Source organism: Pristis pectinata, chromosome 3, assembly GCF_009764475.1.
Source record: "Pristis pectinata isolate sPriPec2 chromosome 3, sPriPec2.1.pri, whole genome shotgun sequence".
NCBI classification, from domain to species: Eukaryota; Metazoa; Chordata; class Chondrichthyes; order Rhinopristiformes; family Pristidae; genus Pristis; species Pristis pectinata.
Window position 1 is genome coordinate 135,362,759 of NC_067407.1, and position 27,511 is coordinate 135,390,269.

Genomic DNA, 27,511 nt, shown 5'->3' on the forward strand with positions numbered 1-27,511 from the left:
AATATCAGCTTAACCTCAACCGTAATTTATAATATTCACCTGACGGAGGCGGTCCAATGTAAGGATGTTCTCCACTGCCAGTACACTGCGCAGGTATTTCTCGATGTACGCTTCCTTCTCAGCAGACTCTGCATTTTCTAGCTCTGCTGCCATTCTTGCCAGCGTTTCACGGTCTTCAGATGCCTGAGCATCCTGAGACAGAAAGGAAAAGCTCGGATTATACGTATTACCCGAATGTTGCCTGAAGGTAGGTTATAAAAGCTTTGAGAAAACAGATCTATTAATTAGACTGACAGTGAGTGGTCTGAGACTGTCATGTTAAAAAACCAGTGTCCTGATCAGACTACACCTCCGATGCCCATCACTAAGGCACAAGAAAAATAATCAATCTTGCTTATGCCAAGTCTCAGAAGATTTAGTTAACAGGCAGAGTGGAAGTATGTTCATCTTGTAAAGCATTTAGAAGAGTTATACTAAATCTTCATGGAATACTTCTTAGACACCTGCCTCCCCCCACAGCTGGAAAGGATATGAAGGCTTTGGAGAAAATATTCATTGAACTGATACCAAAATCATGGGACTTCAGCTTCCTGGAGAGGCTGGAGGGACTGTGAATATTTTTCTCAGACTCACCAAAATGGTGTTCAAAGGTTGCAATGCAGTAAGTAGGCATAGATGGTTCTAGCAAGTCAGTCATCAACATGAGATTTAAGCCGTGGCAGAAAACCAGTAGAGAGATGAAAATTGGTTTCAGAAACATGACATTCACTTTCAACAATGTCTGCTGATGAGTTGGAGGGAGGGTGTACAATATTAACCTTGATTGCTAACTTATGAAAGTGCCCAGAAGCAACCGGTGGCCTGCCTCCGTAGGGCAGAGATATGGATCAGAATTCTCTAATGGGTAATTCAGGTGCGCGCATGAATTTTGCGGTTGAAGTTGCTTCTCCCGAAAAGCAAGTTATGCACAGCAGCTTTTCCAAGGACCCAAAAAGATTCAGGTCATGGAATTTCAAAACACCAACTTTAGAAACATAGGACATAGAAAAACAGCAGCAATAGGCCACTGGGCCCTCAGACTGCCTCATCATGCAAATTCAGTACCCTGTTCCAGCTCTTTCCCCGTTTGCCTTGATCCCTTATATCCAACTCTTTGAATATATATATAAGGATTTGATTTCAACTGCTTTCTGTGGCAGAAAATTCCACAGGTTCACCACTCTCCAAGAGAAGAAATTTCCCTTCATTTCAATCTCAATAGCTTACCCCTTATCCTCAGACTGTGACATTGGCTCTTTGCCATTTCTTTCTTTTGCATAATGTTTAGTATCTTAAACTGTGTTGCAAAAGTAATTTTGGAGATACTTTAAATGTTAAATGTTACTTTAAATGGGCAGTCACGGTAGTATAGCAGTTAGCATAACGCTTTACAGCGTCAGCGACCCGGATTCAATTCCGGCCTCTGTCTGTAAGGAGTTTGTACGTTCTCCCCGTGTCTGCGTGGGTTTCCTCCGGGTGCCCAGTTTCCTCCCACGTTCCAAAGACGTACGGGTTAGGAAGTTGTGGGCATGCTATGTTGGCGCCGGAAGCAAGGCTGGTTTGGATGTCAGTGACTGGAATACACAAAGAAAAATACTAAAAGAACCAAGGGAAAGATGAGAGGGTGTTTTGGTAGCAGGTCAAGATCTGGAATATACTTTGTAAAGGAATGGAGGAAGAAGTTTTAATGCTAACTTTCAAAAACACATGGGTATTTATAAAATGGAAAAATCTGCAAGTCTTCTGGGGAGAAAGTCAGGAAAAGCAGGGCAAATTGGATTGGTCTGTTGAGACTGGCACAGGCACAATAGGAGAAGTTTTTTTGCACTCCCGGTTCTATAAAAAGGTAGACTGTAATAGCCATTAAATTTAAGATGAGGAATGAAAAACATATCAAAGCTATCGTGAATTTGCAAGGCCTCCAAATGCATTTTTAATTGCACTGCACCATGCACGTGGCGCAGGTTGCTTTAACAAGTTGGGTGCATCACTTTTAAGCTATTTTAAACAGCACCTTCCCAGTGAGAGTAAAATAACTCCATAAATTGTAAGAGTTTGGGACCAGTGTCTCAGTTTAAGGTATCTTTATTAGTCACGTGTATGTCGAAACACACAGTGAGATGCATCTTTTGTGTCGAGTGTTCTGGGGGCAGCCTGCAAGTGTCGCCTTGCTTCCGGCGCCAACATAGCATGCCCACAACTTCCTAACCCGTACGTCTTTGGAATGTGGGAGGAAACTGGGCACCCGAAGGAAACCCACGCAGACATGGGGAGAACGTACAAACTCCTTACAGACAGAGGCCGGAATTGAATCCGGGTCGCTGGCGCTGTAAAGCGTTACGCTAACTGCTATACTACCGTGCCTGCCCATTTAAAGTAACATTTAACATTTAAAGTATCTCCAAAATTACTTTTGCAACACAGTTTAAGATACTAAACATTATGCAAAAGAAAGAAATGGCAAGGAGCCATTTATTCATTGCATCCCCTCTTGAATTTCCCAATTTAACTTCCACACTGTCCCAGAGTAAATGATTATTGTATACCTCACAGGCAGCCAATGGTTTATTTGGTAGACATACAGGCAACTAATGGTTAATTTGGTAGACATACAGGCAGTACACTTGCATTAAATCAGCCTTCCCAAAGAACCTCTTTCAATGTTTACCACGTATACAGACACAAAAGCATTTTATGCATTATACAGACAGCATTAAAAAAAAGTTCAGAAAACATTATCAAGAACACAATGTTTAAATACCTCTGGGATATTGGAGACAATCTCAAAGGTCACTCCACATGCATTCAGTGTATTTCTGTGGGACATTCTTCTGAAGAGATTTTGTGCAAAACCCTGGAATTATATTTCTTAAGTTACATGTCAATACATCCCACACCAGGCCACCAAATCAACGACAAGAGGCATATTAACCCAACACCGTGTTTCTGGTACTCAGGGTTAGCCATGTTCCACTCAGGCAGAACCTAATCACCGTACCTGAAACTCCAAATGAAACTAGTAAAAAATCTACTGCACTAGCTGTCATTTACCCGATATGGAGTCCACATGCTTCTGTATGAACTCACCCCAATTTTTTTTTATATTTTATATATATATATTATACATACACACACACACATACATACATATATACACACACACATACATATATATATATTTATATACATACACATACATATATGTTGGGACTGGGTTTCAGAGCTTAGGCATGGGAAACCAGAAGTTTTCACGTGGAGATTGTGATGTTTAAACATCCAGAACCCTACAGGTTCCACACACAGAGCTCCATTAAGCTTCCTGATACTTTTCTAACCAGGACCATCATAACTAAATCATGATTTATTGCAGACACAGGAGACTGCAGATCCTGGAGATCTGGAGCAACACACAAAGCGCTGGAGAATCTCAGCGGGTCAGGCAGCATCTACGGAGGGAAATGGACAGTCAACATCTCAGGTCGAGGCCTTTCATCAGGATGCCTGATTAGTCATTAGTCCTGATGAAGGGTCTCAACCAGAAATATCTACTGTCCAATTCCCTCCACAGATGCTGCCTGACCGGCTGAGTTCCTCCAGCTCCTTTGTGTGTGGTTCACGATTTATTGCATTCAGAAACAAATACAATTTTTCTTAAATACTTTTCTCCACTGCCTCTAAAAATCCCAATGCTCTCCTGTTGTGTTCATAGATACTAGCACCTAATCCTTCTCCGTGTGTGCATGACCGATTGTTGATAAGGTATTTCACATAGCTGAAGTTGGCATCAAAACCCCCAACATCCTCAAATCAATGTTTGCCAGCATACTTTCCAGCAGGCCCAGACAGTAATCAGGAGTACTTATGGCTGACTTTACCCATCCCTTAACCAAGAGCAATTCACACTGGGAAATGCAGCCGCCAGTGAGGTCAGTCATAAATATTTAATTAAAATTAGCCTGTTCACCACTGAATTCAGCAAGTAAAATGAAGTCCAATTTTATCACGACCAGCTGATCTGACTGTACCTGCCGGCTGTAAACATTTACGCAGATGCGTTTACGTAGCACCAGCTGCATGTCAGCAGGATGACTTAGCTTCACCACAGTTTTCACAATAAGGAAAACCCGTTCATCGGCTGGCGTCCCTTTGCTCAGTGACGCACAGTTATGGACATTGGCGTCCCATGAAGCCTCTGCTTTTACCTATTGGAAACAGTTTTAACACAAAAATTAGCAGTATTCACCACATGCAAGAGGGAACAAACACTGCAGATGCTGGAAATCTGAGATAAAAATGGAGAATCATGGAAAATCTCAGCAGGTCAGGCAGCATCAGTGGAAAGTGAAACAGAGTTAATGTTTCAGGTCAGAGTTTTAACAAAGAGTCTCCTCTCACTTTATTTTATACTTACCACAAATAAATTCCTTATATAACTTACAGCACATTACTAAGCAAACAAAATATTAAACAGTAAGCCTTACTGTGCATTAACCAGGGAATGATTTCAGAGGGATAATCTCATTGAGATGAGCTTGAACAGGAGTGCTAAACATTATATATTTTTGTTCTGTCACAAATGAGAAATGAATAAATGAAACTTAATCCCAATTCCATTTAATTCTATTCTGCTGTATTCTTTCAATTTAAAAGAGAAATTTAACCTCTTGATTTGATTGATCTTGCAATTATTTTTATGATGGCCATGATTCGCTTTTGGGAACATCACGTAACAATGAAAAACAGCCTGCAACTGCTATAAAATTTTCAACGGTGGTCAAGTGATATTTTACTACTCTTTTTAAAGTCCCTCCCTTCCCTTTCTAAATAAGGCCAAAACTTAATTCTACCCATCACAAGACCAGATGTGATTCCTGTTCCTTTCTGATTGAGATACATTAGTCAAATTCATGATTCTTCCCCAGCATCACCTAAACCCGTTTTCCCTCAATCTACTGTCACCTACTGCTTGTAGTCTGACTTTCTTCCTCATTTTGAGGAGTGCTACGAATTCAGATCACATGGTTACATCACCTCTGTGTCATGATGTTTGGCGATTTGCAGTTCTAACATTTCATCAATATCTTCATCTGCAAGGCTGGCATCCAGCCCACCAGGCTCTGGCCCATCAAGATCCTCCTGGGAGCTGAAGTCATTTGCTAAAGAAGGGTAAGAGAAAGAGCAGAGAGAAACAGCACAAATAATCAACATCTAAATTAGAAGCACGAGGTCTGTTGAGCGACAATAAAAGCTTTTATTTATTGATAGCATTAATTGAGGAAGGATACAGCTACTTCTCCCTATTGTCCAGAATTGAGAAACTGGTCCAACTGCTTACACATTGATGGACTCAGGGAAAATAAAGATCCCAGATGAAAGGAATGGCACTGGTCTGACTTTACAGAGGTGTAAGGGCATAGATAGGGTGAATGGTCACAGTTCCCTTCCCTCCCACCCACCCACCACCCCCCCCCCCCACCCCAGGGAAAGGGAATCAAAAACTAGGGGGCATAGGAGAGGGGAAAGATTCAAAAAGGGACCTGAGGGGCAACTTCTTCACACAGAAGGTGGTGGGTACGTGGAACAAGCTGCCAGAGGAAGTGGTTGAGGCAGGTACAATTACAACACTTAAAAGACACTTGGACAGGTACATGGATAGGAAAGGTTCAGAGGGATGTGGGCCAAACTGGGCAAATGGGACTAGCTTAGATGGGCATCTTGGTCAGTAAGAACAAGTTGAGTTGAAGGGCCTGTTCCATGATGTATAACTTTATGGTTTCTTCTCCCCTTCTCTCTCTCCAAATTCAGAGGAATGAAAAAGTCAATTTTGTGCAAATGGCATTTGAGACCAAGAATTGAGTGCACCCCCCTGTGGGTGAAAGAAGAAATCAGCTCAGGAAATGTTCGTTTTGGCAAAGGAATGCCCGGGGTAGGAAAAAGTCTGAAGGGTGGACTCAGATATTCCCCTGGCGTGAGCTTGAGGAAAAATTTAAGCACTTTTCCATAAGTATTTCATTGAAAAAAAATATGGATTGGAGTAAGAACATAGAATTTTCAAGACTTCCTCATGCTTTGGAACCAATCTGATCTCCAGAGGCCTTTCTTAAATTACCATGCCTAAGACAGGATATAAAGTGATCCAAACCTATAATTTAATTAGACATGGAAAAAGAAAATTAATGGCCTCAACTCATTAATTCCAGCAAATACTATCCATTTGCCCGTAAAAGCACGGAGTACTTGCCAAAAAATGAAAAAGAGTCTTCACTAATTTGATGCAAGCTAACATCTTCTATTAATTTGTTGGGATGTGTATGGCGATGGTAAGGTCTTCCATTGACTTACCATTTAAGTCAAGAAAAACAACAGGAACATGCGTTTCCATTCCAGCTGCTGGGCTCCTGCAACAAAAGGCACATCAATATTAAATGGAATAAACAATACAAATTTTCAAGGAAAAATCGATGTAATTTATTATTTCTTACAAGAAACATCTAGCCTCAAGGTTCAATGCAAAGAAAATAAATCTGACTCTCTGACCATAAACTAATTGCTTCTTTTAACAATCTTAAGAAAAATGTTCATATTCCATTTTTTCTCTAAGAAACAAGTTAGGACATTTTAAATTGTTAAATTTTCAATGTTGCACATTTTATGTGCAGTTACAAGAGCCAAGCAAACACAATCGATTTGGAGAAAAAGAAAACATTTCAGAATGATAATCCTCCATCAGAACAGTTCTGAAACGTTGACCATCTTTCTCTCTCCACAGACGTTGCCTGTCAGGTGGAGTATACCCCAGCATTTTCTGCTGTTATTAGTACAGATTCAGCTAGTTGCTGCATTTCCCTTTTGACCTTCTGTTCCACAGAAGTCAGTAGAACAACATTAGTACAGATTCAGCTAGTTGCTGCATTTCCCTTGTGACCTTCTGTTCCACAGAAGTCAGTAGAACAACATTGAGAGACTACAAAGGCGGCCAATACTTGAATGCTTAACATTTTGAACAAATAAAATTCTTTAAAAATGTTTCTGGGCAAACCATTTTGCCGGGGACCCTGGGATTCCGCTCCCCGCTGATGGCACCATTACAGCATTCCTCTCTTCCGTCAGAGTCAATCTTCGCTCCAGCAACTGCGCCTCGCGATCTGCATCATCCTCGGACTTATCTGTAAGACACAGGGCACTGAAATGAGTCACACCTTCCAAATCACATTCTACAAACTGAGTAGAACAGGACAGATGATCAGAGTACTCTGGAGGGTGCCCTAGTGACACAGAATGTATTAAGGGACTACGTGGACAGTAAAGACACCTACGTTAGACTATTGTTTATTGACAACAGCTCCACCTTCAATACTATAATTCCAAGCAAACTCATCACCAAACTCCGAGACCTGGGACTCAACACCTCCCTCTGTAACTGGATCCTTGACTTTCTGACAAACAGACTGCAAACAGTGAGGATAGGCAGCAACACCTCCAGCATGATTATTCTCAACACTTGTGCTCCACAAGGCTGCGTCCTCAGCTCTCTACTCTACCCCCTATATACTCATGACTGCGTGGCCAGATTCTGCTCTAACTCCACCGTAGTAGGACGAATCTTAAATAACGATGAGTTGGAGTACAGGAAGGAGATAGAGAGCTTAGTGACATGGTGTCATGACAACAATCTTTCCCTCCATGTCAGCAAAACAAGAGTTGGTCATTGACTTCAGGGAAGGGGGTGGTGTACATGCACCTGTCTTCATCAATGGTGCTGAGGTTGAAAGGGTTGAGCGCTTCAAGTTCCTTGGAATGAACATCACCAATAGCCTGTCCTGTTCCAACCATGTAGATGCCACGGCCAAGAAAGCTCACCAGCACCTGTTTCCTCAGGAGGCTAAAGAAATTTGGCATGTCCACTTTGACACACCACCTTTTATCGATGCACCATAGAAAGCATCCTATCTGGATGCATCACGGCTTGGTACGGCAACTGCTCTGCCAGGGACAGCAAGAAACTGCAGAGAGTTGTGGACACAGCCCAGCACATCACAGAAACCAGCTTCCTCTCCATGGAAGCTAGAGGGGAAGCTGGTTTCTGTGATGTGCTGGGCTGTGTCTAGCTGCCTAGGTAAAGCAGCCAGCATAATCAAAGACTACACCCATCCGGGTCATTTTCTCTCCTCCCCTCTCCCATCAGGTAGAAGATACAGGAGCCTGAGGGCACATACTACCAGGCTCAAGGACAAATTCTAGCCCACGGTGATAAGACTATTGAACGGTTCCCTTATACGATGAGGTGGACTCTTGACGTCACAATCTACCTTGTTATGACCTTGCACCTTATTGTCTACCTGCACTGCACTTCCCTGAAGCTGTGACACTTTACTCTATATTCTGTTATTGTTTTTACCCTGTACTACCTCAATGCACTGTGTAATGAACTGATCTGTATGAATGGTACGCAAGACAAGTTTTTCACTGCACCTCAGTACAAGTGACAATAATAAACCAATAACATGAGCGACAAGCTAAACCAATCCAGAACGGAAAAAGATCACAACTTACCCATTAAAGCCTTATATCTGGAAGAACATTCAACCAATACAAAATGGGATGAAATAATTTGCATTATTTTAAACAGTCATAATTTAAGAATATTATTCTCTGAAATTCACATTACAAGCACACGAGCTCCCATTGCTCTCTTGACTACATTTCCTCCCAGCTTGCTTTCTGCAAGGATTCAATTCAACCAGTTTTTCCACCTCTGTCACATGTTCTAATGATGACACTTTCTGCACTGTGCTCCCAAGATGCCTTCCTTACTACTTAACCTTGGATTCCAGCCCCCCCCCCCCCCCCCCCCCCCACCTATTGCTGGCGATGCCGTTGAACACATTTGTTCCATTTCTTGCACTTCTGCTCCCAAAGTCAGAGTTATACAGCATGGAAACAGGCCCTTCGGCCCAACTGGTCCATGCCAACCGAGATGCCCCATCTAAGCTAGTCCCATTTGCCAGCGTTTAGCCCTTAATCTTCTAAGCCTTTCCAATCCATGTACCTGTCCAACTTTCTTTTAAAAGTTGTTAATGTATCTGGCACTCATTCCACATGGATACCACCCTTTGTGAAAAAAAAAGTTGCCCCTCAAGTTCCTATTAAACTTTCCCCTCTCACCTTAAACCTATGCCCTCTAGTTCTTGATTCCCCAACCCTGGGGCAAAAAAAAAAGAGTACATTCATCCTATCTATGCCCCTCATGATTTTATACACCTCTATAAGATCACCTCTCAATCCCCTACGCTCCAAGGAATAAAGTTCCAGCCTGTCCAACTTCTCCCTATAACTCAGTCCCTCAAGTCTTGGCAACACTCTTGTAAATCATTCCTGAATTTCTAGTTTAATAACATCTTTCCTATAGCAGGGCGACCAAAACTGAACAAGTGTGGCCTCACCCACGTCCTGTAGAACCGCACCATGACCTCCCAACTTTTGTTAAATTGTATTAAATCTCCTCTTCTGTAGTGGAAATATTCTTTGCATCTCAAATGTCTTCTCATAATAATAGATGTTCACTTCCAGTATTTTGCTGGAATTTAGAAATGGTTCTGTTCAGTTGAATGTCCTTTCAGCCTGATTCATACCTAGTGGTTCACAAACTCAAGACCTACCCTGGCTGTCTGTCATGCCATTTGCTCTGCAGTGGTAAGGCCACTCTCATTCATCTTTGGCTTGTTTGGTGCAGTTTTTTCACTGCAGCCAATTCCAACATCTCAACACAGGAGAAACCAAAGAAACCCACAAACAGCAACAGCATCAATTTGCACGAATGTAACACCTTTCACATAACAAAGTGCTTCACGATGCTTCCAAGTTACAGAAGGATACACCAGGGCAAATGATCAAAAGCTTGGTCAGAGAAATGTGTTTTAAAGAGTGTTTTAAAGGAGGAAAGAGAGGTGAAGAGGTTCAGGAAGTAACTCCAGAACTTAGGGCTCAGGGAATTGAAAGAATGGTTGTTGTGGTGGAGTAATGGAATTCAATTCCAGTAGGATCAAGAAACAGTGACTGGAGGAGTACAGGAATCTTGAAGGATCATAGTTTCAATCTCCCTGAAATGTACATCTTTTCATTGACAGACACACTGCAAGTACATCACAACAAGATGAAAGGTTACAGTAAGCAGCACTGTCTCCTGCCCTTCACAATGGTCAGTTCCTCATTCTCTCCCTGACTTGGATCTCTACCTTCTGAGTGACTGACAATCCCTGAGATATCTGTGCCTCTCCAATTCACGCTTCTAATGCTGCCATCATTTCTATTGTTCAGCCACTGGTGACTGCGCCATCATCAACTAAGGTCTTACTCTCATCTAGAGCAATGATAAGGTTCTGTTTTGTCCTCACCTTCTCCCCCACCAGCCTCCATATTCAACAGATCACCCTCTATAATTTCCACCCCTTTCAACAGGGTAATGGAATTATGTACAGCATGATCTGTCTGGATGGTGTCCAAAACAAAAGCTTTTCATTGTATCTCAGTACATGTGACAATAATAAACCAATACCAAAACCAACGGTGCCACCATGCACCTTCCCCTTTTCTCCACTTCAGCATTCAAATGGATCTTTCCTCTGCAACTCCTGGTTTACCCTTGAATCTCCACCAACACACATTCCCTTTCTCAGATCATCTACTGCTTTCACCTCATCCCTTCCCGCCATCCTGGGACCCAAAAATTCCTACCAGGTGAAGCAAAGATTCACTTGCACTTCTTCCAAATTAGTACACTGCATTCAATGCTCATGACATCATCACCTCTACATCAAAGAAACCAAATGCAGATCAGGTGCCCGCTCTGCGTAACACCCCTGCTCATTTTGCAAGAGTAACCCTGGGCTTCCAGTTGCCCGTCATTTTAATTCCCCATCTCATGACCTCTGCCTTTGGTTCTTACACTATTCCAACAAGGCCTGATGTAGGCTGAACGAACAGCAGTTCATCTTCTGACTAGGTACATTATAGCCCTCGCAGTTCAATATTGAACAATTTCAGATAAATAGTCTTTCACTAATTCCAGATTTCTCTACCTGTGGGTGTTTCCTGCTTAAGTATTTCTAGCATTCCCTGTTTTATTTCAGATTTTCAGCATGTGCAATATTTTATATCTTACAGCTCTAACAGTTTATTTTTCCCTTTCCTCATTCATCTGCTCGACAGACCAGCTGCATTCAACGAGTCTTCACCATCATCTCTCAGTAACCAGCACTATCCCCATGCCAGTCAATCTCAGACATTTGTTTCTATTATTCTTACCACTCCTCTCCCTTCTCTGCGAATTAAAGCACATTCAATTTCTAACTTTTCCTAGTTCTGATGAAAGGAAATCGACCCAAAATGTTAACTCAGATTCTCCCTTCGTAGATCCTGACTGACCCGCTGAACGTTTCCAGCATTGTCTAGTTTTATATCTGAAATTCACAATACTAGATAAATTTTACATTATGTAACATCTTTCGTATTTCACAGTGTTTGATTACTTCATATACTTTATAGTCTTCCCTTGCAAGTATATTCTGCACAGGGATGTCCTACACTGGTAGATCCAACAGCTGGATACTGGGCAAGGAGGAAACAAAATCAACCAGCTGTGCTACATTGAGGAAATGCTGACACTGTTCAAGTTCACAAACACAAAACCATCCATGTGATTTCTGGTAGATGAATTCATCTCAGCAGGGCTCAAGGAGTGAAGGGTCCAAGCGTAAGAATTAGACTGGCTGAAGAAAGAATTTAATAAATAAATTGCAAAGTAACAAAAGTTGTGATTAGGGTTTTAATAGACCAATTATCAAAAATTACTTCACTTACTAGGTTTACTGTTGAGTTTCTGGAGCTGCTTGTCAAGATATTCCTGCCTCTTCGTCAATGCGCTCAGCCACTTCCGACGGAGCTTCTCCAAATCTCTCTCCTGTGATAGGTAGGAAAACTTGAATCAATGCTCTCCCTATTAGACAGAGTCATAGAGTTGTACAGCACAGAAACAGGCCCTTCAGCCCATCACGTCCATGCCAACCTCTTTGCTCATCCACACTAATCCAATTTGCCCGCATTAGGACCGTATCTTTCCATAACCCTGCCCATTTTAAGAGTCTATCTAAATGTCTCTTAACCGTAGTAATTGAATCTGATTCTTACCACCTCTGCTGACATGTTCCAGATATTAAGCACTTTATGCAAAAAAATTCTGTTTCCTTTAAAACTCTCCCCTTCAAAGCACACCCTCTTGCTTTCGATACCCAGATCATAGGAAAAAGATTTTGACTATTTATCCTATCTACTCCCCTCATAATCTTACATACTTCTATCAGGTTACCCCTCAGCCTCCAACACTGCAGGGAAAACACACCCAGCCTATGCAATGTCTCCCCACACATAAAGTAATTCAATTGCTGGTGAATCTCCTCCGCACTCTCTCCAGCGCAATCACATCCTTCCTATAGTCTGACAACTAAGACTGTACACAATTGAAGTGTGGCCTAACCAGTGTTTTATAAAGTTGCAAAGTAACTGAAGGCAAACATGTCATACGCCTTCTTCACCACGATACCTTTCAGCATTGCCACTTTCAGGGAATGATGGACTTGAAGCTTCTAGGTCTCACTTCTTTATCCCATCAGTTTAATGTAGCTTGGTGAATGGATCCTACTTTGAGGTTGAGCAACAACTAACAACCCTTCACACACATGCTCCCCTTCCAGACAATGAACCACCACCAACAATATTTCCAAGACTCTCACTAATCGCATCCCTTCCTAAGATTTTCCTCCATTACCTTGAATCACAAACCCCAATCCTGCATTGCTTGATTAACCCCCTCCCCACGATCGTTTAACAGAGGAGTCTTTGTTGATACTGCAATTTCAGCCTGATCTTGCCAATTTGGAATTTATTTCCTCCCTTTCCTTATCCAATCACTTCCCTCCTGCATCCATGATTCTTCTGACACATTCTGTCAACTAACAAGTTTCCAAATTCTGGCTCAACCAACTATATTCACCCTGGATGTTGAATCCTTTGGCACATCCATCTTCTATCACGTTGGCCTGAGGGTTTTTTTTATTGCTTTCTTCGATGAAGGCCAAACCATAGAACAGTACACCACAGAAACCTTCAGCCCATCTGTGCCGACTATGATGCCAATCGAAACTAAGCCCACCTGCCTGCACGTGGTCTATACCCCTTCATTGCCTGCCTGTTTATTGCCTGTATAAATGCTTATTAAACCAGTTCCAACCCCCTACCACCTGACTAAACTGGTTCTCATATTGAACAACTACTTTTGACTTCATTTACTCTCTCAAACAAAAGCTATTCCTAAGGGACATGTGGAATATTCTTTGCTGCTGTCATACATGGGTCCCATCCCTTGCCTCTTTTCTCTAGTACAACGAAGGCTGTTTCTATGCTTCTGCCTGCTCTTGCTTGGATTGAGAGATTTCATCAACCTTACTGCCAATTTCTACTTTTCCCACTCCTTTATGTAGACTAATCTCTGACTCTTCCACTACTTCTGGGAATAGGCTTATCCAAAAAACATCCACTATGAGCTATGACGATACTTCCTCCAATGCTTCTGAAAATCCGTTCTGAAAGTTTTTCCTCTGGTACCCGTTTTGATGATGTCACCTTCCATTCCAGCGGTTCCAACAACTCCCCTTAACCGTGTTGATAGATCTGTGTCCATCCCTTTTCCACTCCGTGATACTCTAGTCCATTTTTCAATCACCGCCAACATTCCCTATTTTTGCCGAGCAAGAACAGGAGAAGAAATGCCTGTCCCTTTACCTATTATCTTTCTACATTTTAAACTTCCACATACTCCAAGTAAATTAGCAACTGACTTGCATATCTTTCAATTTAATATGTTGCACTGACTGGTTACAATTTGAGTTGGGCTGCAGGGCCGGTTTCCATGTTGTATAACTCTAAGGTGCAACCCCCTCTGAAATGGGTAGAGGAGGGAACAAAGATGAGTGATTGCTTTTGGGAGCAATTCTGTTCGACGTGCGAGGGTGACCCCTAGCATCCAGCCCCTCCCATCTCTATAGTTCCATGCCCAACTCCCAGATTTATCTTCTGCTTTTACTTCTTCTACTGAAGTACAATACAAGTCTGAGGAACAGTGCTTTCCAAGTTGGCGCCGAGATGGGGTTGAATTCATTAATAGAGAACCTTATGCTTTGGTAATTGAAGCTGAGAGAACTTAGGTGTCTAATGTAACTGGCAGATGAGAGGGCTGTTGGTGTGAAATAAAGGCAACAATAAAACGACATTTTAAACAACCAAACTATACCTGGTAACTGTCCATATCATCCTCTTCTTCCTGTTTAAAACAAAATGAAATTTCAAAGAATTACTAATATACTTGAGACGTGCACATTTATGCTTGAATAAGCAATCTAGGAGATCAATATGCTCAAATCACAAATCAATGAGTTAGTTTTCATACCAACCAGTAGTAGAACTGCCATTAAGGTTGATAATACCAAATGGATTTGACATTCACAGAATGCAATCAGAATCAAGGTAGAACCAGGAACAAAATCAGCAGCAGAGATAACAAATGAAGTCAACATTTACAATGATCGTTCTTAGTTATTGGTATTGGTTTATTATTGTCACTTGTACCGAAGTACAGTGAAAAACTTGTCTTGCATACCAATCGTACAGGTCAATTCATTACACAGTGCAGTTACATTGAGTCAGTACAGAGTGCATTGATGTAGTACAGGTGAAAACAACAACAGTGCAGAGTGAAGTGTCACAGCTACAGAGAAAGTGCAGTGCAATAAGGTGCAAGGTCACTACAAGGTAGGTCGTGAGGTCAGAGTCCATCTCAATGTATAAGGGAACTGTTCAATAGTCTTATCACAGTGGGATAGAAGCTGTCCTTGTGCCTGGTAGTACGTGCCCTCAGGCTCCTGTATCTTCTACCCGATGGAAGAGGAGAGAAGAGAGAAGAGAGAATGACCCGGGTGGGTGGGGTCTTTGATTATGCTGGCTGCTTCGCCAAGGCAATGAGAGGTAAAGACAGAGTCCAAGGAGGGGAGGCTTTTGGGCTCTTGTTGTTAACTCCACTGAGATTTTCCATGACGAAGTCTAAATTTATCAAGTACTGTTACGGCAGATAACCAGTTGCTTTGGCAATGGTATTTGAATCCAATGCTACGTATTTCTTCTCTGACAACTTAAACTCACTAATTTAATATTGTTGTAATTGGCAGTAGTAACAGAGCTGCAGCCTCTTACTTACCAAGTGCGTATCTTGATATTTCTGAGTTCTAGCAGGTCTAATTTTGACACATCCCACAGCAATAGACAACACTTCTTCAGCAATCAAAGGCAACGTCCCAGAGTCTTGAACTGACCGTACCTCCACTTGCACACGTCGAGACTGACCCTGCAGGGGAAAGGACCACGTTCTTGTCTTTAAGGCTGACGTGTTACTCATTGTCAAAAAGATGGACATAGGCCATTACATCTCCATCAGTCACATTTCAAATTCACGTAGTGATCAGAAATAAACTGGACGATAATTAAATAGCAGTCAAGATAATTCCGAAAACTCCCTTGGTTTCACCCACATTTCACTGCTACCCAGACCAACTTATTTCTCTCTTTCTCAGATCTGACCAAGGGTTTTTCTCTTTTTCTCAGATCAGAAGCATGAGATGGAGACACAAGAGAGTGCAGATTCTGGAATCTGGAGCAACAAAAGCCTGCTGGAGGGACTGCAGGTCAAGCAGCACCTGTGGGGGTTGGGGGGTGGGGGGGATGGGGGGGTAGGGGTGAGTGAATTGTAACGTTTCAGGTTGAAACCCTGCATCAGGACTTAATGTTAAGTGTTTCTCTTTCCACAGATGCTTCCTGATCTGCTTAGTTTTACTAACATTTTCGATTTTTATATCACGTTAGCTCAGGTTTTTCGTATCCTATGCACACAAGTCTAGCTACAGAACAGGTCCCACTACTTTACGGTTGGCAACTCATTACACAGACCAAGCAGCTTTGTGTGCTAATAACTACTACCATTAAACCATTTTGACTTATCCTATCTCAGACACCTTTTATTGATATTGGTTTATTATTGTCACTTGTACCGAGGTACAGTGAAAAACTTGTCTTACAAACCGATCTTACAGGTCAATTCATTACACAGTGCAATTAAACCATTTTGACTTATCCTATCTCAGACACCTTTTATTGGTATTGGTTTATTATTGTCACTTGTACCGAGGTACAGTGAAAAACCTGTCTTACAAACCGATCTTACAGGTCAATTCATTACACAGTGCAGTTACATCAAGTTAGTACAGAGTGCATTGATGTAGTACAGGTAAAAAAATAACACCAGTACAGAGTAAAATGTCACAGCTACAGAGAAAGTTCAGTGCAATAAGGTGCAAGGTCACAACAAGGTAGGTCATGAGGTCATAGTCCATCTCATTGTATAAGGGAACTGTTCAATAGTCTTATCACAGTGGGGTAGAAACTGTTCTTAAGTCTGGTGGTACGTGCCCTCAGGCACCTGTATCTTCTGCCTGATGGAAGAGGAGAGAAGAGAGAATGTCCCGGGTGGGTGGTAGGCTGGAGTTGATGCATGCCATGACCAACCTCTCAAAGCATTTGTTCTACACATCCCTCCCTCACTACCTCTCCTACTGAAAAACTTCTCTCCCTTTCCCAGTTCTGACCAGTTCCCAGTCCGCAGACCCAAAGCATTGACTGTTTTCCTTTCAACAGATGCTGCCTGACCTGCTGAGTTTATTCCAGCATTTTATGTTTTTGTTTCAGATTGAGTTATTTTAATACAGAAAATATTACTTTGGTATCTGAGGACACAGTGACATGTTGTGATGATACCTCCAAAATGCATTTGAAAATAAACTTTGATGGAAAAGTTCATTAGCTAACTGAAAAACAGCATATACTTCACTGTAAACCTTAATTATGGATCAGCTCCACCAATGATTTTGTGTTGTGAGATGGAAAGGATCCAAGTGCCTCAGCGTTAGAATGAGTGATGTTGCTCAGTTGACTCAGTCCCAATGCAAATCAACAAAGTTTGCACACAGTATCATGAGAGACAGTTAGAATCAATGGAGATGCAAAAAAAAGTCATTAACCAAGTTAAATAGAGTATCAAGTGAGTAAAGTAATGATAATCACACTTAGCCAATTGTGGTGAAATAGGTATGAATGAAATTGAAACACATCTAAGGAGACTTCATAGGCCTGATGTTCAGTTTGCCCAATTAGATGTGGAACTTCAATTAACAAAGCCAATGAAATGTTCAACTGCATAGATAGAAAGACATGACAAAACTGTGCAGTACATTTTTAAGAGACTGCACTTTACATATTATTGCCAGTTCCAAGCACCAAGACAAAAGGACATTGAGGTAGTGGAAGAAATGTTGCAAGGGGAGACTAGATAGGCTGGGACTGTTTTCTCTGGAGAAAAGGAGGGGTGACTTGAAAGGAGGTTTATAAAATTATGAGAGACAGAAATAAGACAGATTGTCACTGTGTTTTTCTCCAGGGTAGGGAAATGTAAAACTAGAGGGCAAAGGGTTTAAGGGGAAAGGGGAAAGAGGAAAGATTTAAAGGAGACCTGAGAGGCAAGTTTTTCCCCACACAGAGGGTAGTGGTTTTATGGAACGAGCTGCCAGAGGAAGTGGTTGAGGCAGGTGCAACTACAACATTTAAAAGAAGTGGACAGGTACATGGATCGGAAAGGTTTGGAGGGATATGGGCCAAATGCAGGCAAACAGAATTAGCTCAGGAAGACACCTTGATCAGCATGGATGAGTTGGGCCAAAGGGCCTGTTGTCGTGCTGTATTACACTTGTGTCCCTAAGTGAATAGGAGCCACAAGTTAAGACCTAATGGCAAAAGGTTGAGCCACAAGGAAAGACCAGGTAACCAAAGGCTTTACACGAGGTCACCACTGTCTGAGGTGTGATGTTGTACAGATACACAATACAGCAAACAGTTTAGAAAGTCAGGGGTATCAATGATTTTCTTTTTGGGATCTGGGTATTACTGCTAAGGCCAGCATTTACTGATATGAAATTTAGTAAGATATTACAAGAGGTGAACTTGAAACTCAACAATAACAGAGTTATTGTATCAGACAAGTAACCTGGACCTAATGAACTCCATGCACCTTTCCTGTAATACCTTGGGCTCCTATCTTGTTTAGCAGCCTCATGTGCGGCACCTTGTCAAAGGCCTTCTGAAAATCCAAGTAAACAACATAAACTGACTCTCCTTTGTCTACCCTGCCTGTTACTTCCTCAAAGAATTCCAACAGATCTGTCATGCAAGATCTCCCCTTAAGGAAACCATGCTGATTTCGGCCTATTTTATCATGTGCTTCCAAGTATCTCGAAACCTCATCCTTAATAATGGACTCTAATATCTTACCCACCACTGAAGTCAGGCTAACTGGCCTGTCCTGTCTTTTGCCTTCCTCCCTTCTTAAAGAGTGGTGACATTTGCAATTTTCCAGTCTGCTGGAACTATTCCTGAATCTCGTGATTTTTGAAATCTTGAGTTCCTCCAGCACTTTGTGTGTTTAGCCTGTCACCGTCATCTAATCAGCCTACATGTGACCATAACTCCAGTCCCCAAGTGTTCAGTTGGCCCATAATGCCTTCAGACCAACTGAGTTAAAAACACTACCTTACTAGTGTTGCCCACGCAGAACATATTGACAGGGGAAAAATTCTGACAGTGTACATTTCTGCCCAACTGGAAACCACTATTTCACCACCTCAACATTAAGATCCAAGAGCTTTCAAAACTTCCAATAATAGATGCTCAACAGGCTACATCGCAACAATTCCTCTTCTCATTACCTGACGTAGTTGAAAAATCCCACCAGTGGGAACATCCTTGGAGGGGGTTACCTCCACAGGAACATACTCCCCATTCTCATTCAGTTCCAAGATCTGGATCCAGAGCTCGACCTTCCGCATTACCTCACTCCACCTGTTAATGAATATTATTTTGTTTAGAAAAAGGTGCATGTAGTACCATCGCAAACTATTATACAAAGAACACTGATTAACTAAATGATCTCACAAGTAGGTAATGAATGATGTTATTTATATTATAACTTATGAAGGGAGAGTCATTCAAACACTTTCTTTGAATTTGGTCAATGACACGTAAATGTTTCTTCCTATTATTATATTACTATTACCATACCTTTTTGTGATTGAACAGAAAAAATAACTAATATTTATTTATAGTTAAATCTGAACAAACTAATACTGCTGCAAAATGTAGTTAGCACATTAACATCAGTGCATTCTAGGGAATAAATGAGCTTTACAATTACTTTGTTTTATAACCCAATCAACATGCACTTAAATCTGTTCACAAATGGCTCAAAGTCTTCTTATGGCACGTTCCTGGCAATTGCATTGATAGTTAAATCCTAAATAATCACCTATCCCGTAGTGATCGTGTTTTGGCTTGTATTATTCCCAAATCCCATATGGAAGGAGTTTTGCGAGGGTCACATGATTTATGTCCGTAGACTTGGAACGCCAAAGCTCCTTCAGAGAGATATTCCAACAGGTCCTCAGAAAGATTGAGGGAGAAATCCTGGTGAAATGCAACCAGATGTAAATATACATGGATTTTAAAGCAATGTACAAACATTCAGATAACTTCTCATAGGGATAAACTTTCTAGATTCTAGCACAAAAATTTGTTCACAAGCTTATTAGTGGAAGATTTGAGAAATTTAAACTGTTTAGAGTCTGTTTTTAAAAGTGATAAAAAATAAAACTGCAAATGCTGGAAACAGTGATTAAAAAACAGATAACGTAGAGCACTAATTAAGTGTAACTGAAAAAGATGAGTTTCTATTTCTGGTGCTGCTTTATTTTTAAAATAGGGTTACACTGATTTCCTCCAGATGTTCACTGCCCTGCTATGCAAATTTTGCAGCCTCAGTTGTGTGTCAGTGCTTTGATGCCAAACACTTCTGCTGATATGTACCCTTCAAGGAACTAAGATTTGGCACAAGGTACCAAATGTACCACATTTTAAACTAACTATAAATATGTAGGAATCACTCGAATCCACATCTGTCTCTCAGCAAAATCCATAGCAAACAAAATATTTCAATCTTGGAGGGATATGTGGGAGGGAATTGTTAGATTGTAGGTTAAAAGGTCGGCACAACATCATGGGCCAAAGGGCCTGTACTGTGCTGTAATGTTCTATGCTCTAATCTTAAAATTCTCCAATAAATCCCAAGCCAAAGGTCAGTGAAAATTGAAAGACGTAATACGGAGTCTAATGAAACTCCAAAATTCAAGCTCTCACCTTACAGTGGTCAAAGACGACCATGCACTCTGGGTCTTTACCGGTAGGGGTTAAAGAGGAAGGATCCACCTCTGGAGCGACCATGATCGGTTCCGTTTGATCCCAGAAGGTGTACTGGCAGAAAACAAAGTTTGACAGATGTCGAGGCAAGCCCGTAGCTTGAAGAATTTTTATCTGGTGGAGAAAAATAGTCATAGAATCGTATATATTTGGATCTTCACTTTTATACTTACTTAACACAATGATACAACATCAATAGTTCACTTAAAAAAAATCAACCAATGTGCGAATGTCAAGAGAATACGCGCAGTTAGTCCAAACAGATAAAATGCCTCTTGATCAGGAAATAACCTGTTCAAAACTGGAGGATAGGCATCAGAATAGGACAGTGAGCAAAAACCCTTCAGACAATTTAACAAAACACTAATAGTTGTTGAAGAGGGTGGGGGAAGCAATAAATTGTTTGCTCCTTCATCAATATCCACATTTGCTCCAACTATTCCTGTCCGTTATTTACCTTATCAAATGTGGGTGCCACATTTGCCTCAATTGCCTTCAGTGTACATAAGTTACTTATCATAAAAAAGTCAGCTATGGTATGAAGAGGAATAAGCAAAGAGGGCAAATGGAAGTAGATCACAGATCAACCTCTCTCAGCCAGAGAATGGCAAGCATACTGGAAGAACTAAACTGTCTACTTGCTGTGTAATCAGCCCACATGATTTAAGTATTATTACTTTGCCTCCACCCCCCCCCCCCCCCCCGCTAAAACTCTGAATAAACTGAGTTTGTTTGCTTTAGAACAGACTGTTGTTCTGATTAGACACCTTGCTCAACCTCCATGGCATTAGCAATAAATATTCTAGATATACAAAACAAATGAGTTGTCAAAACAAGAAACTCCACTTTCCAAAGAGGGAAAATAAATCACCAAAAGTATCCATCATGTACTAAAATAATAATTTTGAGCTGTAATAAATGACTGCAGTAATAACTGATGCTGGACTGCTTCACCTGCAATACTGTTCTCAGTCAATTCCAGACTGCCAGCAGCAGACTGGAAAGCACCCATTCAGTGACACGTACTCTGCAGGTGAATTTTCGTGATGCTTCCTTCTCCTGCGATTCACTTTCATTCACATCATCCGATGCATCATCTCCACCAGCAATGCGATCATTGAAGTCACCACTTGTCCGAACCACTTCTACATGTAGGCGTCCTGCAACCTTAAAAAAAATGCAAATAATACAGCTCATCCAGTTGCAAAAAATACCTTCCGCATTCACTGAAACTTACATGCAATTAACATTCAGGGTTAACTCACAAACCCAAGGGGCAACCTTGAATGAATTTTCTGTTTAATTAATAGCTTGTCAATACTGTTGGGCACTTGCTATTGTTTGCTTAACAACACAGTTTCACTCAAAGCAGCTCTGATAGTTTCTTTTTGACAGATTCTGTAAAACAAATGAAGGTGCTAAATGTGACTTGAAATACAGCTAAAATGGTTTAACCCAGTAATCCTTCATGGCAATAGGTGGCAGTGTCACTTTCCATAGCCACAATCAAAGCACATCTGCAAGCATTCAGCTATAGTCATTTGTATAAGAGTGAGATCAGAACAGTCAAGCCACATAGTGACACTGACTTTAGCTCCAGTCACACTAATAACTACCTTTCTGTAAGGACATCTGGTACCTCACTATCAGGATTTTTGTAGATTTTAGTTATGCATATACCAATTACTAGATAAAAATAGCATTAGAGATGGCTTTTAACATTTCTGATTGCAGCCCAGAGATCATTATCTAGGAATGCACCACGCAATCAGTTATAATAAACATACACTGAAACTATTCCTCCATTAAACTGAGAAAATGCACACAAGGTTTAAAATAGAACAGCACCCCAACTTTAAATGAAACAAACAGATCCACTGATATAAACAGGTAACACAACTCATGGTGAAAACCTGATGTAAAAATTAAGTACACAATAGGCCAGCTGCCATTTGAAGAGGAAAAAATGAGTAATATTTTGAGCACTAGCTCATAATCTGATGAAGGACTTCTGTCTGAAAAGCCAGCTTATCTTTTTAGATACCAACAAACTTCCTGCACATTGCTTGTTCTAGAGTCATAGAGTTGTACAGCATAGAAACAGGCCCTCTGGTCCCAGCTCCTTCTGTCCATAAACTTAATGGCTTTTTATAATGCTGGTATCCCTACACTTGAATAGAGATCTCGGTGGGGAAATAAGGTAGTCATGGGCAACTCCTACATAATGACGACAGACAGAGACACGAAGAGACTGCGGATGCTGGAACCTGGAGCAAAAACCAAACTGCTGGAGGAACGCAGCGGTCAAGCAGCATCTGTGGTGGAGGGAGAGGGAGAGGAATTGTCGACATTTTGGGTAGAGACCCTGAATCAGGAGCGAGAGTGGAGAGGGAAGATAGCTAGTACGAAGAAAGAGTGAGGGGTGAGACAGGGGTCAGTAGGTGGACCAAGGAGGAGTGAAGGATGACAGGCAGATGGAGCCAGCTGGTGGAGGGGGAGGAGGAGGAGTTGAGTTGGAGTTGTATATAATGATCACTGCAATGAAAGGACTATCCTAATGGACTAGACCTCAAGCCAGTTTTGGTTATCTCACAGCACTGCATAGTCAATTACAAAGCCAAAATTGGAGGCTTGGCTGTAGTCTACACCTCCAAAATGATGCAGAAAACAGTGCATTTTGTATAGTCCAGAGGCGTGAAAATACAAAAATATTCATAACTTGGATGTGCTGATCGCCACAGTTGATCCATTGTCTGAGAGAGACATAGGGGAAATGAACTCAGATAATTCCCTATTATCTGGGATGGGGAGAGAGGGGAGACAGTGCTTAAAAATTGAAGAGAGACCTCAAAAATTGAGAGATTCCCAAGAAATAGACCATTTTAAATTTGGATTTCAGAGATGTAATATGTATTGATGTATTAACTATGCTAGACATGCATTATCTATAAGGAGAAGTTGGACAAACTTGGATTGCTTTCTCTGGAATGTTGGAGGCTGAAGGGAGACCTTATAGAAGTATGTAAAATTATGAAAGGCACAGGTAGGGTAGATAGTCGGAGTCTTTTTCCCAGGGTGGAAATGTCAAATACTAGAGGGCACAGATTGAAGGTGAGAGGGGAAAAGTTTAAAGGAGATTTACGACTCAAGTTCTTGTGCACACAGAGCGGTGGGTGCCTGGAACGCACTACCAGGGGAGGTGGTGGAAACAGATACAACAGCAACATTTAAGAGGCATCTAGACAGACACATGAACAGGCAGGGAATGAACCACATGGAGGCTAAGGAACTATTTAGATTGGCATTATGGTCAGCATAGACATGATGGGCCAAAGAGCCTGTTCAGGTGCTGTACTATTCTATGTTCTAGGAAAGAAGAGCATTTCAACACACTGCATCTGCCAGTCTCCCATTCCCATTAACATTGCAAATTTCAATACCAGGTGGAATCCCTATAAGAAATTAGACTTGCAATAGGTTCCAAGGCCATACTGACATCACCTACCTCCCCTTTCTGATTGATAATAGGCACTGCATACTGTAATTTAACGTCATAGAACAACAACTCCAAGAACACGTTTGCAACCCCGATCAAACTGTGGTTCTCCTGTTCATCAAAGAATGGGTCAGCTCGCTTGAAGTAGGACCTCATCATCTGTAAAAAAAACGCATACAATATCTGTCAACCAATGGTCCATAAAACAGCTAAACAATCAAAAACTGTTATATCTTTAGATCAATTTTTTTTTACAAAGAGAATGGTGGATTATCAGAGACAAAGTTTGGATTAGACATTAAAATCACTTTCCTTTGTTAATAAGTTAGAGTTAGGAGACAGATCGATGTTTAAGATAGAAGCACTAAACTTTCAACCTAGCATGATGCAGATCAACATTTGGGAAATTTTGGATAGCCATATAAAACTGGCAACATAAATCATTCCTTTCACAAATAAAAGGCAGAGGTCAGCCAAGGTTTCATATGATATCTTCGAAAGAAGTGCAGTATCAGAGTGAGAGAAACAGAGTCATACAGCACGGAAACAGGCCCTTTAGCTCACCGTCCGCACAGACCATCAAGCACCATCATGCATCAAGCACCTATTTACACCAATCCTGCACCAATCCAGATTCAACCACTCAACTACACACTTGATTCAAACTCAACTACGCTCCAGATTCCAACATCTGCAGAATCTCTTGTAACTACACACTAGATGCAACTTGGTGGCCAAGTTATCTACCAACATGCATTTCTTTGAGATGTGGGAAGTAAATGGAGGACCCTCAGATGAAACCCACACAATCACAGGGAGAACATGCAGCAAACTCCACACAGACAGCACCAGAGGTTAGGACTGGACCCAGGGTCACTAGAGCTGTGCGGAACAGCTTCATCCAGTTTTTCACTTTTTGTTTTTAGCCTCTGCTCGCTAGACTACTTAAAGTGCATGAAGGGTGAAATTAGGAGGCCTGAATTACACCTCAGGGGTATGCACGAAATGTGCATGGAAATTCCACATGCGCCATCTCGTTCACCAGAATTCCTGACATAACGTCAATAGTTTATCTGATTTCTTATTAATTAAAGTCGAGCAGAGCAGGAGAACATTTTGTTCAGACTTAACTACTTCAAAGGTGAAATGGTTCATCCGAAAACTAGACAGGATATTCAAAAGAAACCGATTCTGATTCTTTTCGTCCATTCATGGAATGTAATTGGTAATTGGTTTATTATTGTCACATGTACTGAGGTACAGTGAAAAACTTTGTTTTGCATGCTATCCATACTGATCATTTCATTACATCAGTACACCGAGGTAGTACAGGGAGAAACAATAACAGAATGCAGAATGAAGTGTTACAGCTACAGAGGAAGTGCAGTGCAGGCAAATGATAAGGTGCAAGGCCATTGACAAGGCAGATCATGAGGTCAAGAGTCTACCTCATCGTACAAGAGGTCCATTCAATAGTCTCATAACAGCCGGATAGAAGCTGTCCTTGAGCATGGTGGTACATGCTTTCAGGCTTTTGTATCTTCTGCCTGATGTGGGCGGGGGGGTGGGGTGCGGGGATGGTGGTGGGAGCGGAGGAGAGAGGATGTCTGGGGTGGGAGGTCTTTGATTATGTTGGCTGCTTTACTGAGGCAGCGAGAAGTGTAGACAGGAGTTCATGGAGAGGTGGCTGGTTTACATGATGTGCTGAGCTGTGTCCACAACGCTCTGCAGTTTCTTGCGGTCCTGGGCAGAGCAGTTGCCGTACCAAGTCGTGATGCATCCAGATAGGATGCTTTCTATGATGCATCTATAAAAATTGGTGAGGGTCAACGGAGACATGCTGAATTTCCTTAGCCTCCTGAGGAAGTAGAAAGTGCCAGTGTGCTTTCCTGGCCATGGCATCTAAGTGGTTGGACCAGGACAAGCTATTGGTGATGTTTACACCAAGGAACTTGAAACTCTCAACCATGTCCACCTCAGCACCATTGATGTAAACAGGAGTGCGTTTAAACCTGAAGTCAACGACCAGCTCCTTTGTTTTGCTGACATTGAGGGAAATTTTGCTGACATTGAGGGGCACTCACAAAACCAGTATTTACAGTCCACCCTTTTTACTCTCAAGAAAGTGGTAGCCTTTTACAAGTCCGCTGTATTGCTCTGAGTCCGGAGTTGCACAAATGAATGGCAGAATTCCACCCATAAATGCACCAGATGGATTTTTATGATAGTCTAGTGGTTTCAAGGGCACCATTACTTTTTGTTCCAGATTTGTCCTTTCTTTCTCTTTAATTAACTGTAATTAAATTCCCTAACTCCGCAGTAGGATATGAACATGTCTCTGATTAATTAGTCCAGGTTTCTGGGTTACTAATCCACAATACTAATAATGCCATGGGCATTCTAATACAACCAAAAGTAGTAGAAGGATGCACGAGCTGATTCGTGTGCAGTATCTTTTGAACACTGGGAAACCCTAACTGCAGTGCCCTCCTTTGGTTCAGTGCATTCCCATATTCCCGAGTAATACAAATCTTCCACTTACGGGATTGTCTTCATCACAGTCTTTCCATTCCTGGTAAAGCTCGCGCATATCAATGAGTCGGTTTTCCAGTTTCTCCAGTGACCAGATCTGCTTGCCTTTGCTTTTCCGCCGTACCTGAATCGCTGGTTCACTAAGAACAGAGTCTCGCTGTTGGCGAAAGAAGAAATGACTGTAGTGTAAAAAATAATACTGTAATTACATTTATTTATGCAATTTAAGCTACATAAATGAGGAATTCTGATCTTGTTCATCTGTCCATTACAGAGTGTGACAATTGAAAGGAGACTGAAAACTAACAAAGGCCTCCTAGGAACTTTAAACTTTTCCATGGAGGACTTACTAAATTCTGACTGAAATCATATATAAAGGAATTCCATTAACCTCAATATGGAAATTTCATCTGCAACAGCTCAAGACTCTTAAAAAAAAAACATTTATTGAGGTAACATGTCTTTGTCCTGCTTTCCCCAATCAAGCTATACTTCCATCCAATCCTTCAGGCAAAAAAACTGTCTGATCTCCTTTTCAAACTTGGGATGGGATAAAGTTTGTCAAACGTGTTCAGGAAAGTTTCCTTAATATGTTGAGGTCCCAACCAGAGAGAGCATGATACTGTATCTCCTCTTAGGGAACGAGACAGGGCAAGTAACAGAAGTGTGTGTAGGGGAACACTTTGGATTTAGTGATCATAACTATTAGTTTCAAGATAATTATGGAAAAGGATAGGACTGGTCGTTGGGTTGAGATTCTAAATTGGAGTAAGGCCAATTTTGATGGCATCAGAAGGTACCTGGCAGGTGTGGATTGGGATAAGCTGTTTTCTGGCAAAGAGATGCTTGGTAAATGGGAGGCTTTCAAAAGTGAAATATTGAGAGTACAGAATCTGTATGTTCCAGTTAGAATAAAAGGCAAGGCTAATAGGTTTAGGGAACGTTGGTTATCGAGGGATATCGAGGCCCTGGTAAAGAAAAAGAAGG

General features: G+C 41.4%; 1 protein-coding gene across 1 annotated transcript in view; it reads right to left on the reverse strand.

Moving 5' to 3' along the window:
- The window catches only part of LOC127567954 (kinesin-like protein KIF13B), a 160,084-nt gene that overhangs the window by 22,915 nt on the left and 109,658 nt on the right, over positions 1-27,511 (reverse strand). Inside the window, exons 19-33 of the mRNA XM_052011196.1 lie at positions 26,535-26,681; positions 24,002-24,151; positions 21,523-21,663; positions 20,437-20,610; positions 19,550-19,707; positions 18,954-19,086; positions 15,344-15,490; positions 14,384-14,413; positions 11,899-11,998; positions 7,079-7,205; positions 6,382-6,437; positions 5,071-5,195; positions 4,065-4,241; positions 2,801-2,893; positions 40-192 (exon numbers count right to left, since the gene is read on the reverse strand). Coding sequence (XP_051867156.1) covers positions 40-192; positions 2,801-2,893; positions 4,065-4,241; positions 5,071-5,195; positions 6,382-6,437; positions 7,079-7,205; positions 11,899-11,998; positions 14,384-14,413; positions 15,344-15,490; positions 18,954-19,086; positions 19,550-19,707; positions 20,437-20,610; positions 21,523-21,663; positions 24,002-24,151; positions 26,535-26,681 — 1,911 coding nt within the window. The remainder of the gene's footprint in view (positions 1-39; positions 193-2,800; positions 2,894-4,064; positions 4,242-5,070; positions 5,196-6,381; positions 6,438-7,078; positions 7,206-11,898; positions 11,999-14,383; positions 14,414-15,343; positions 15,491-18,953; positions 19,087-19,549; positions 19,708-20,436; positions 20,611-21,522; positions 21,664-24,001; positions 24,152-26,534; positions 26,682-27,511) is intronic.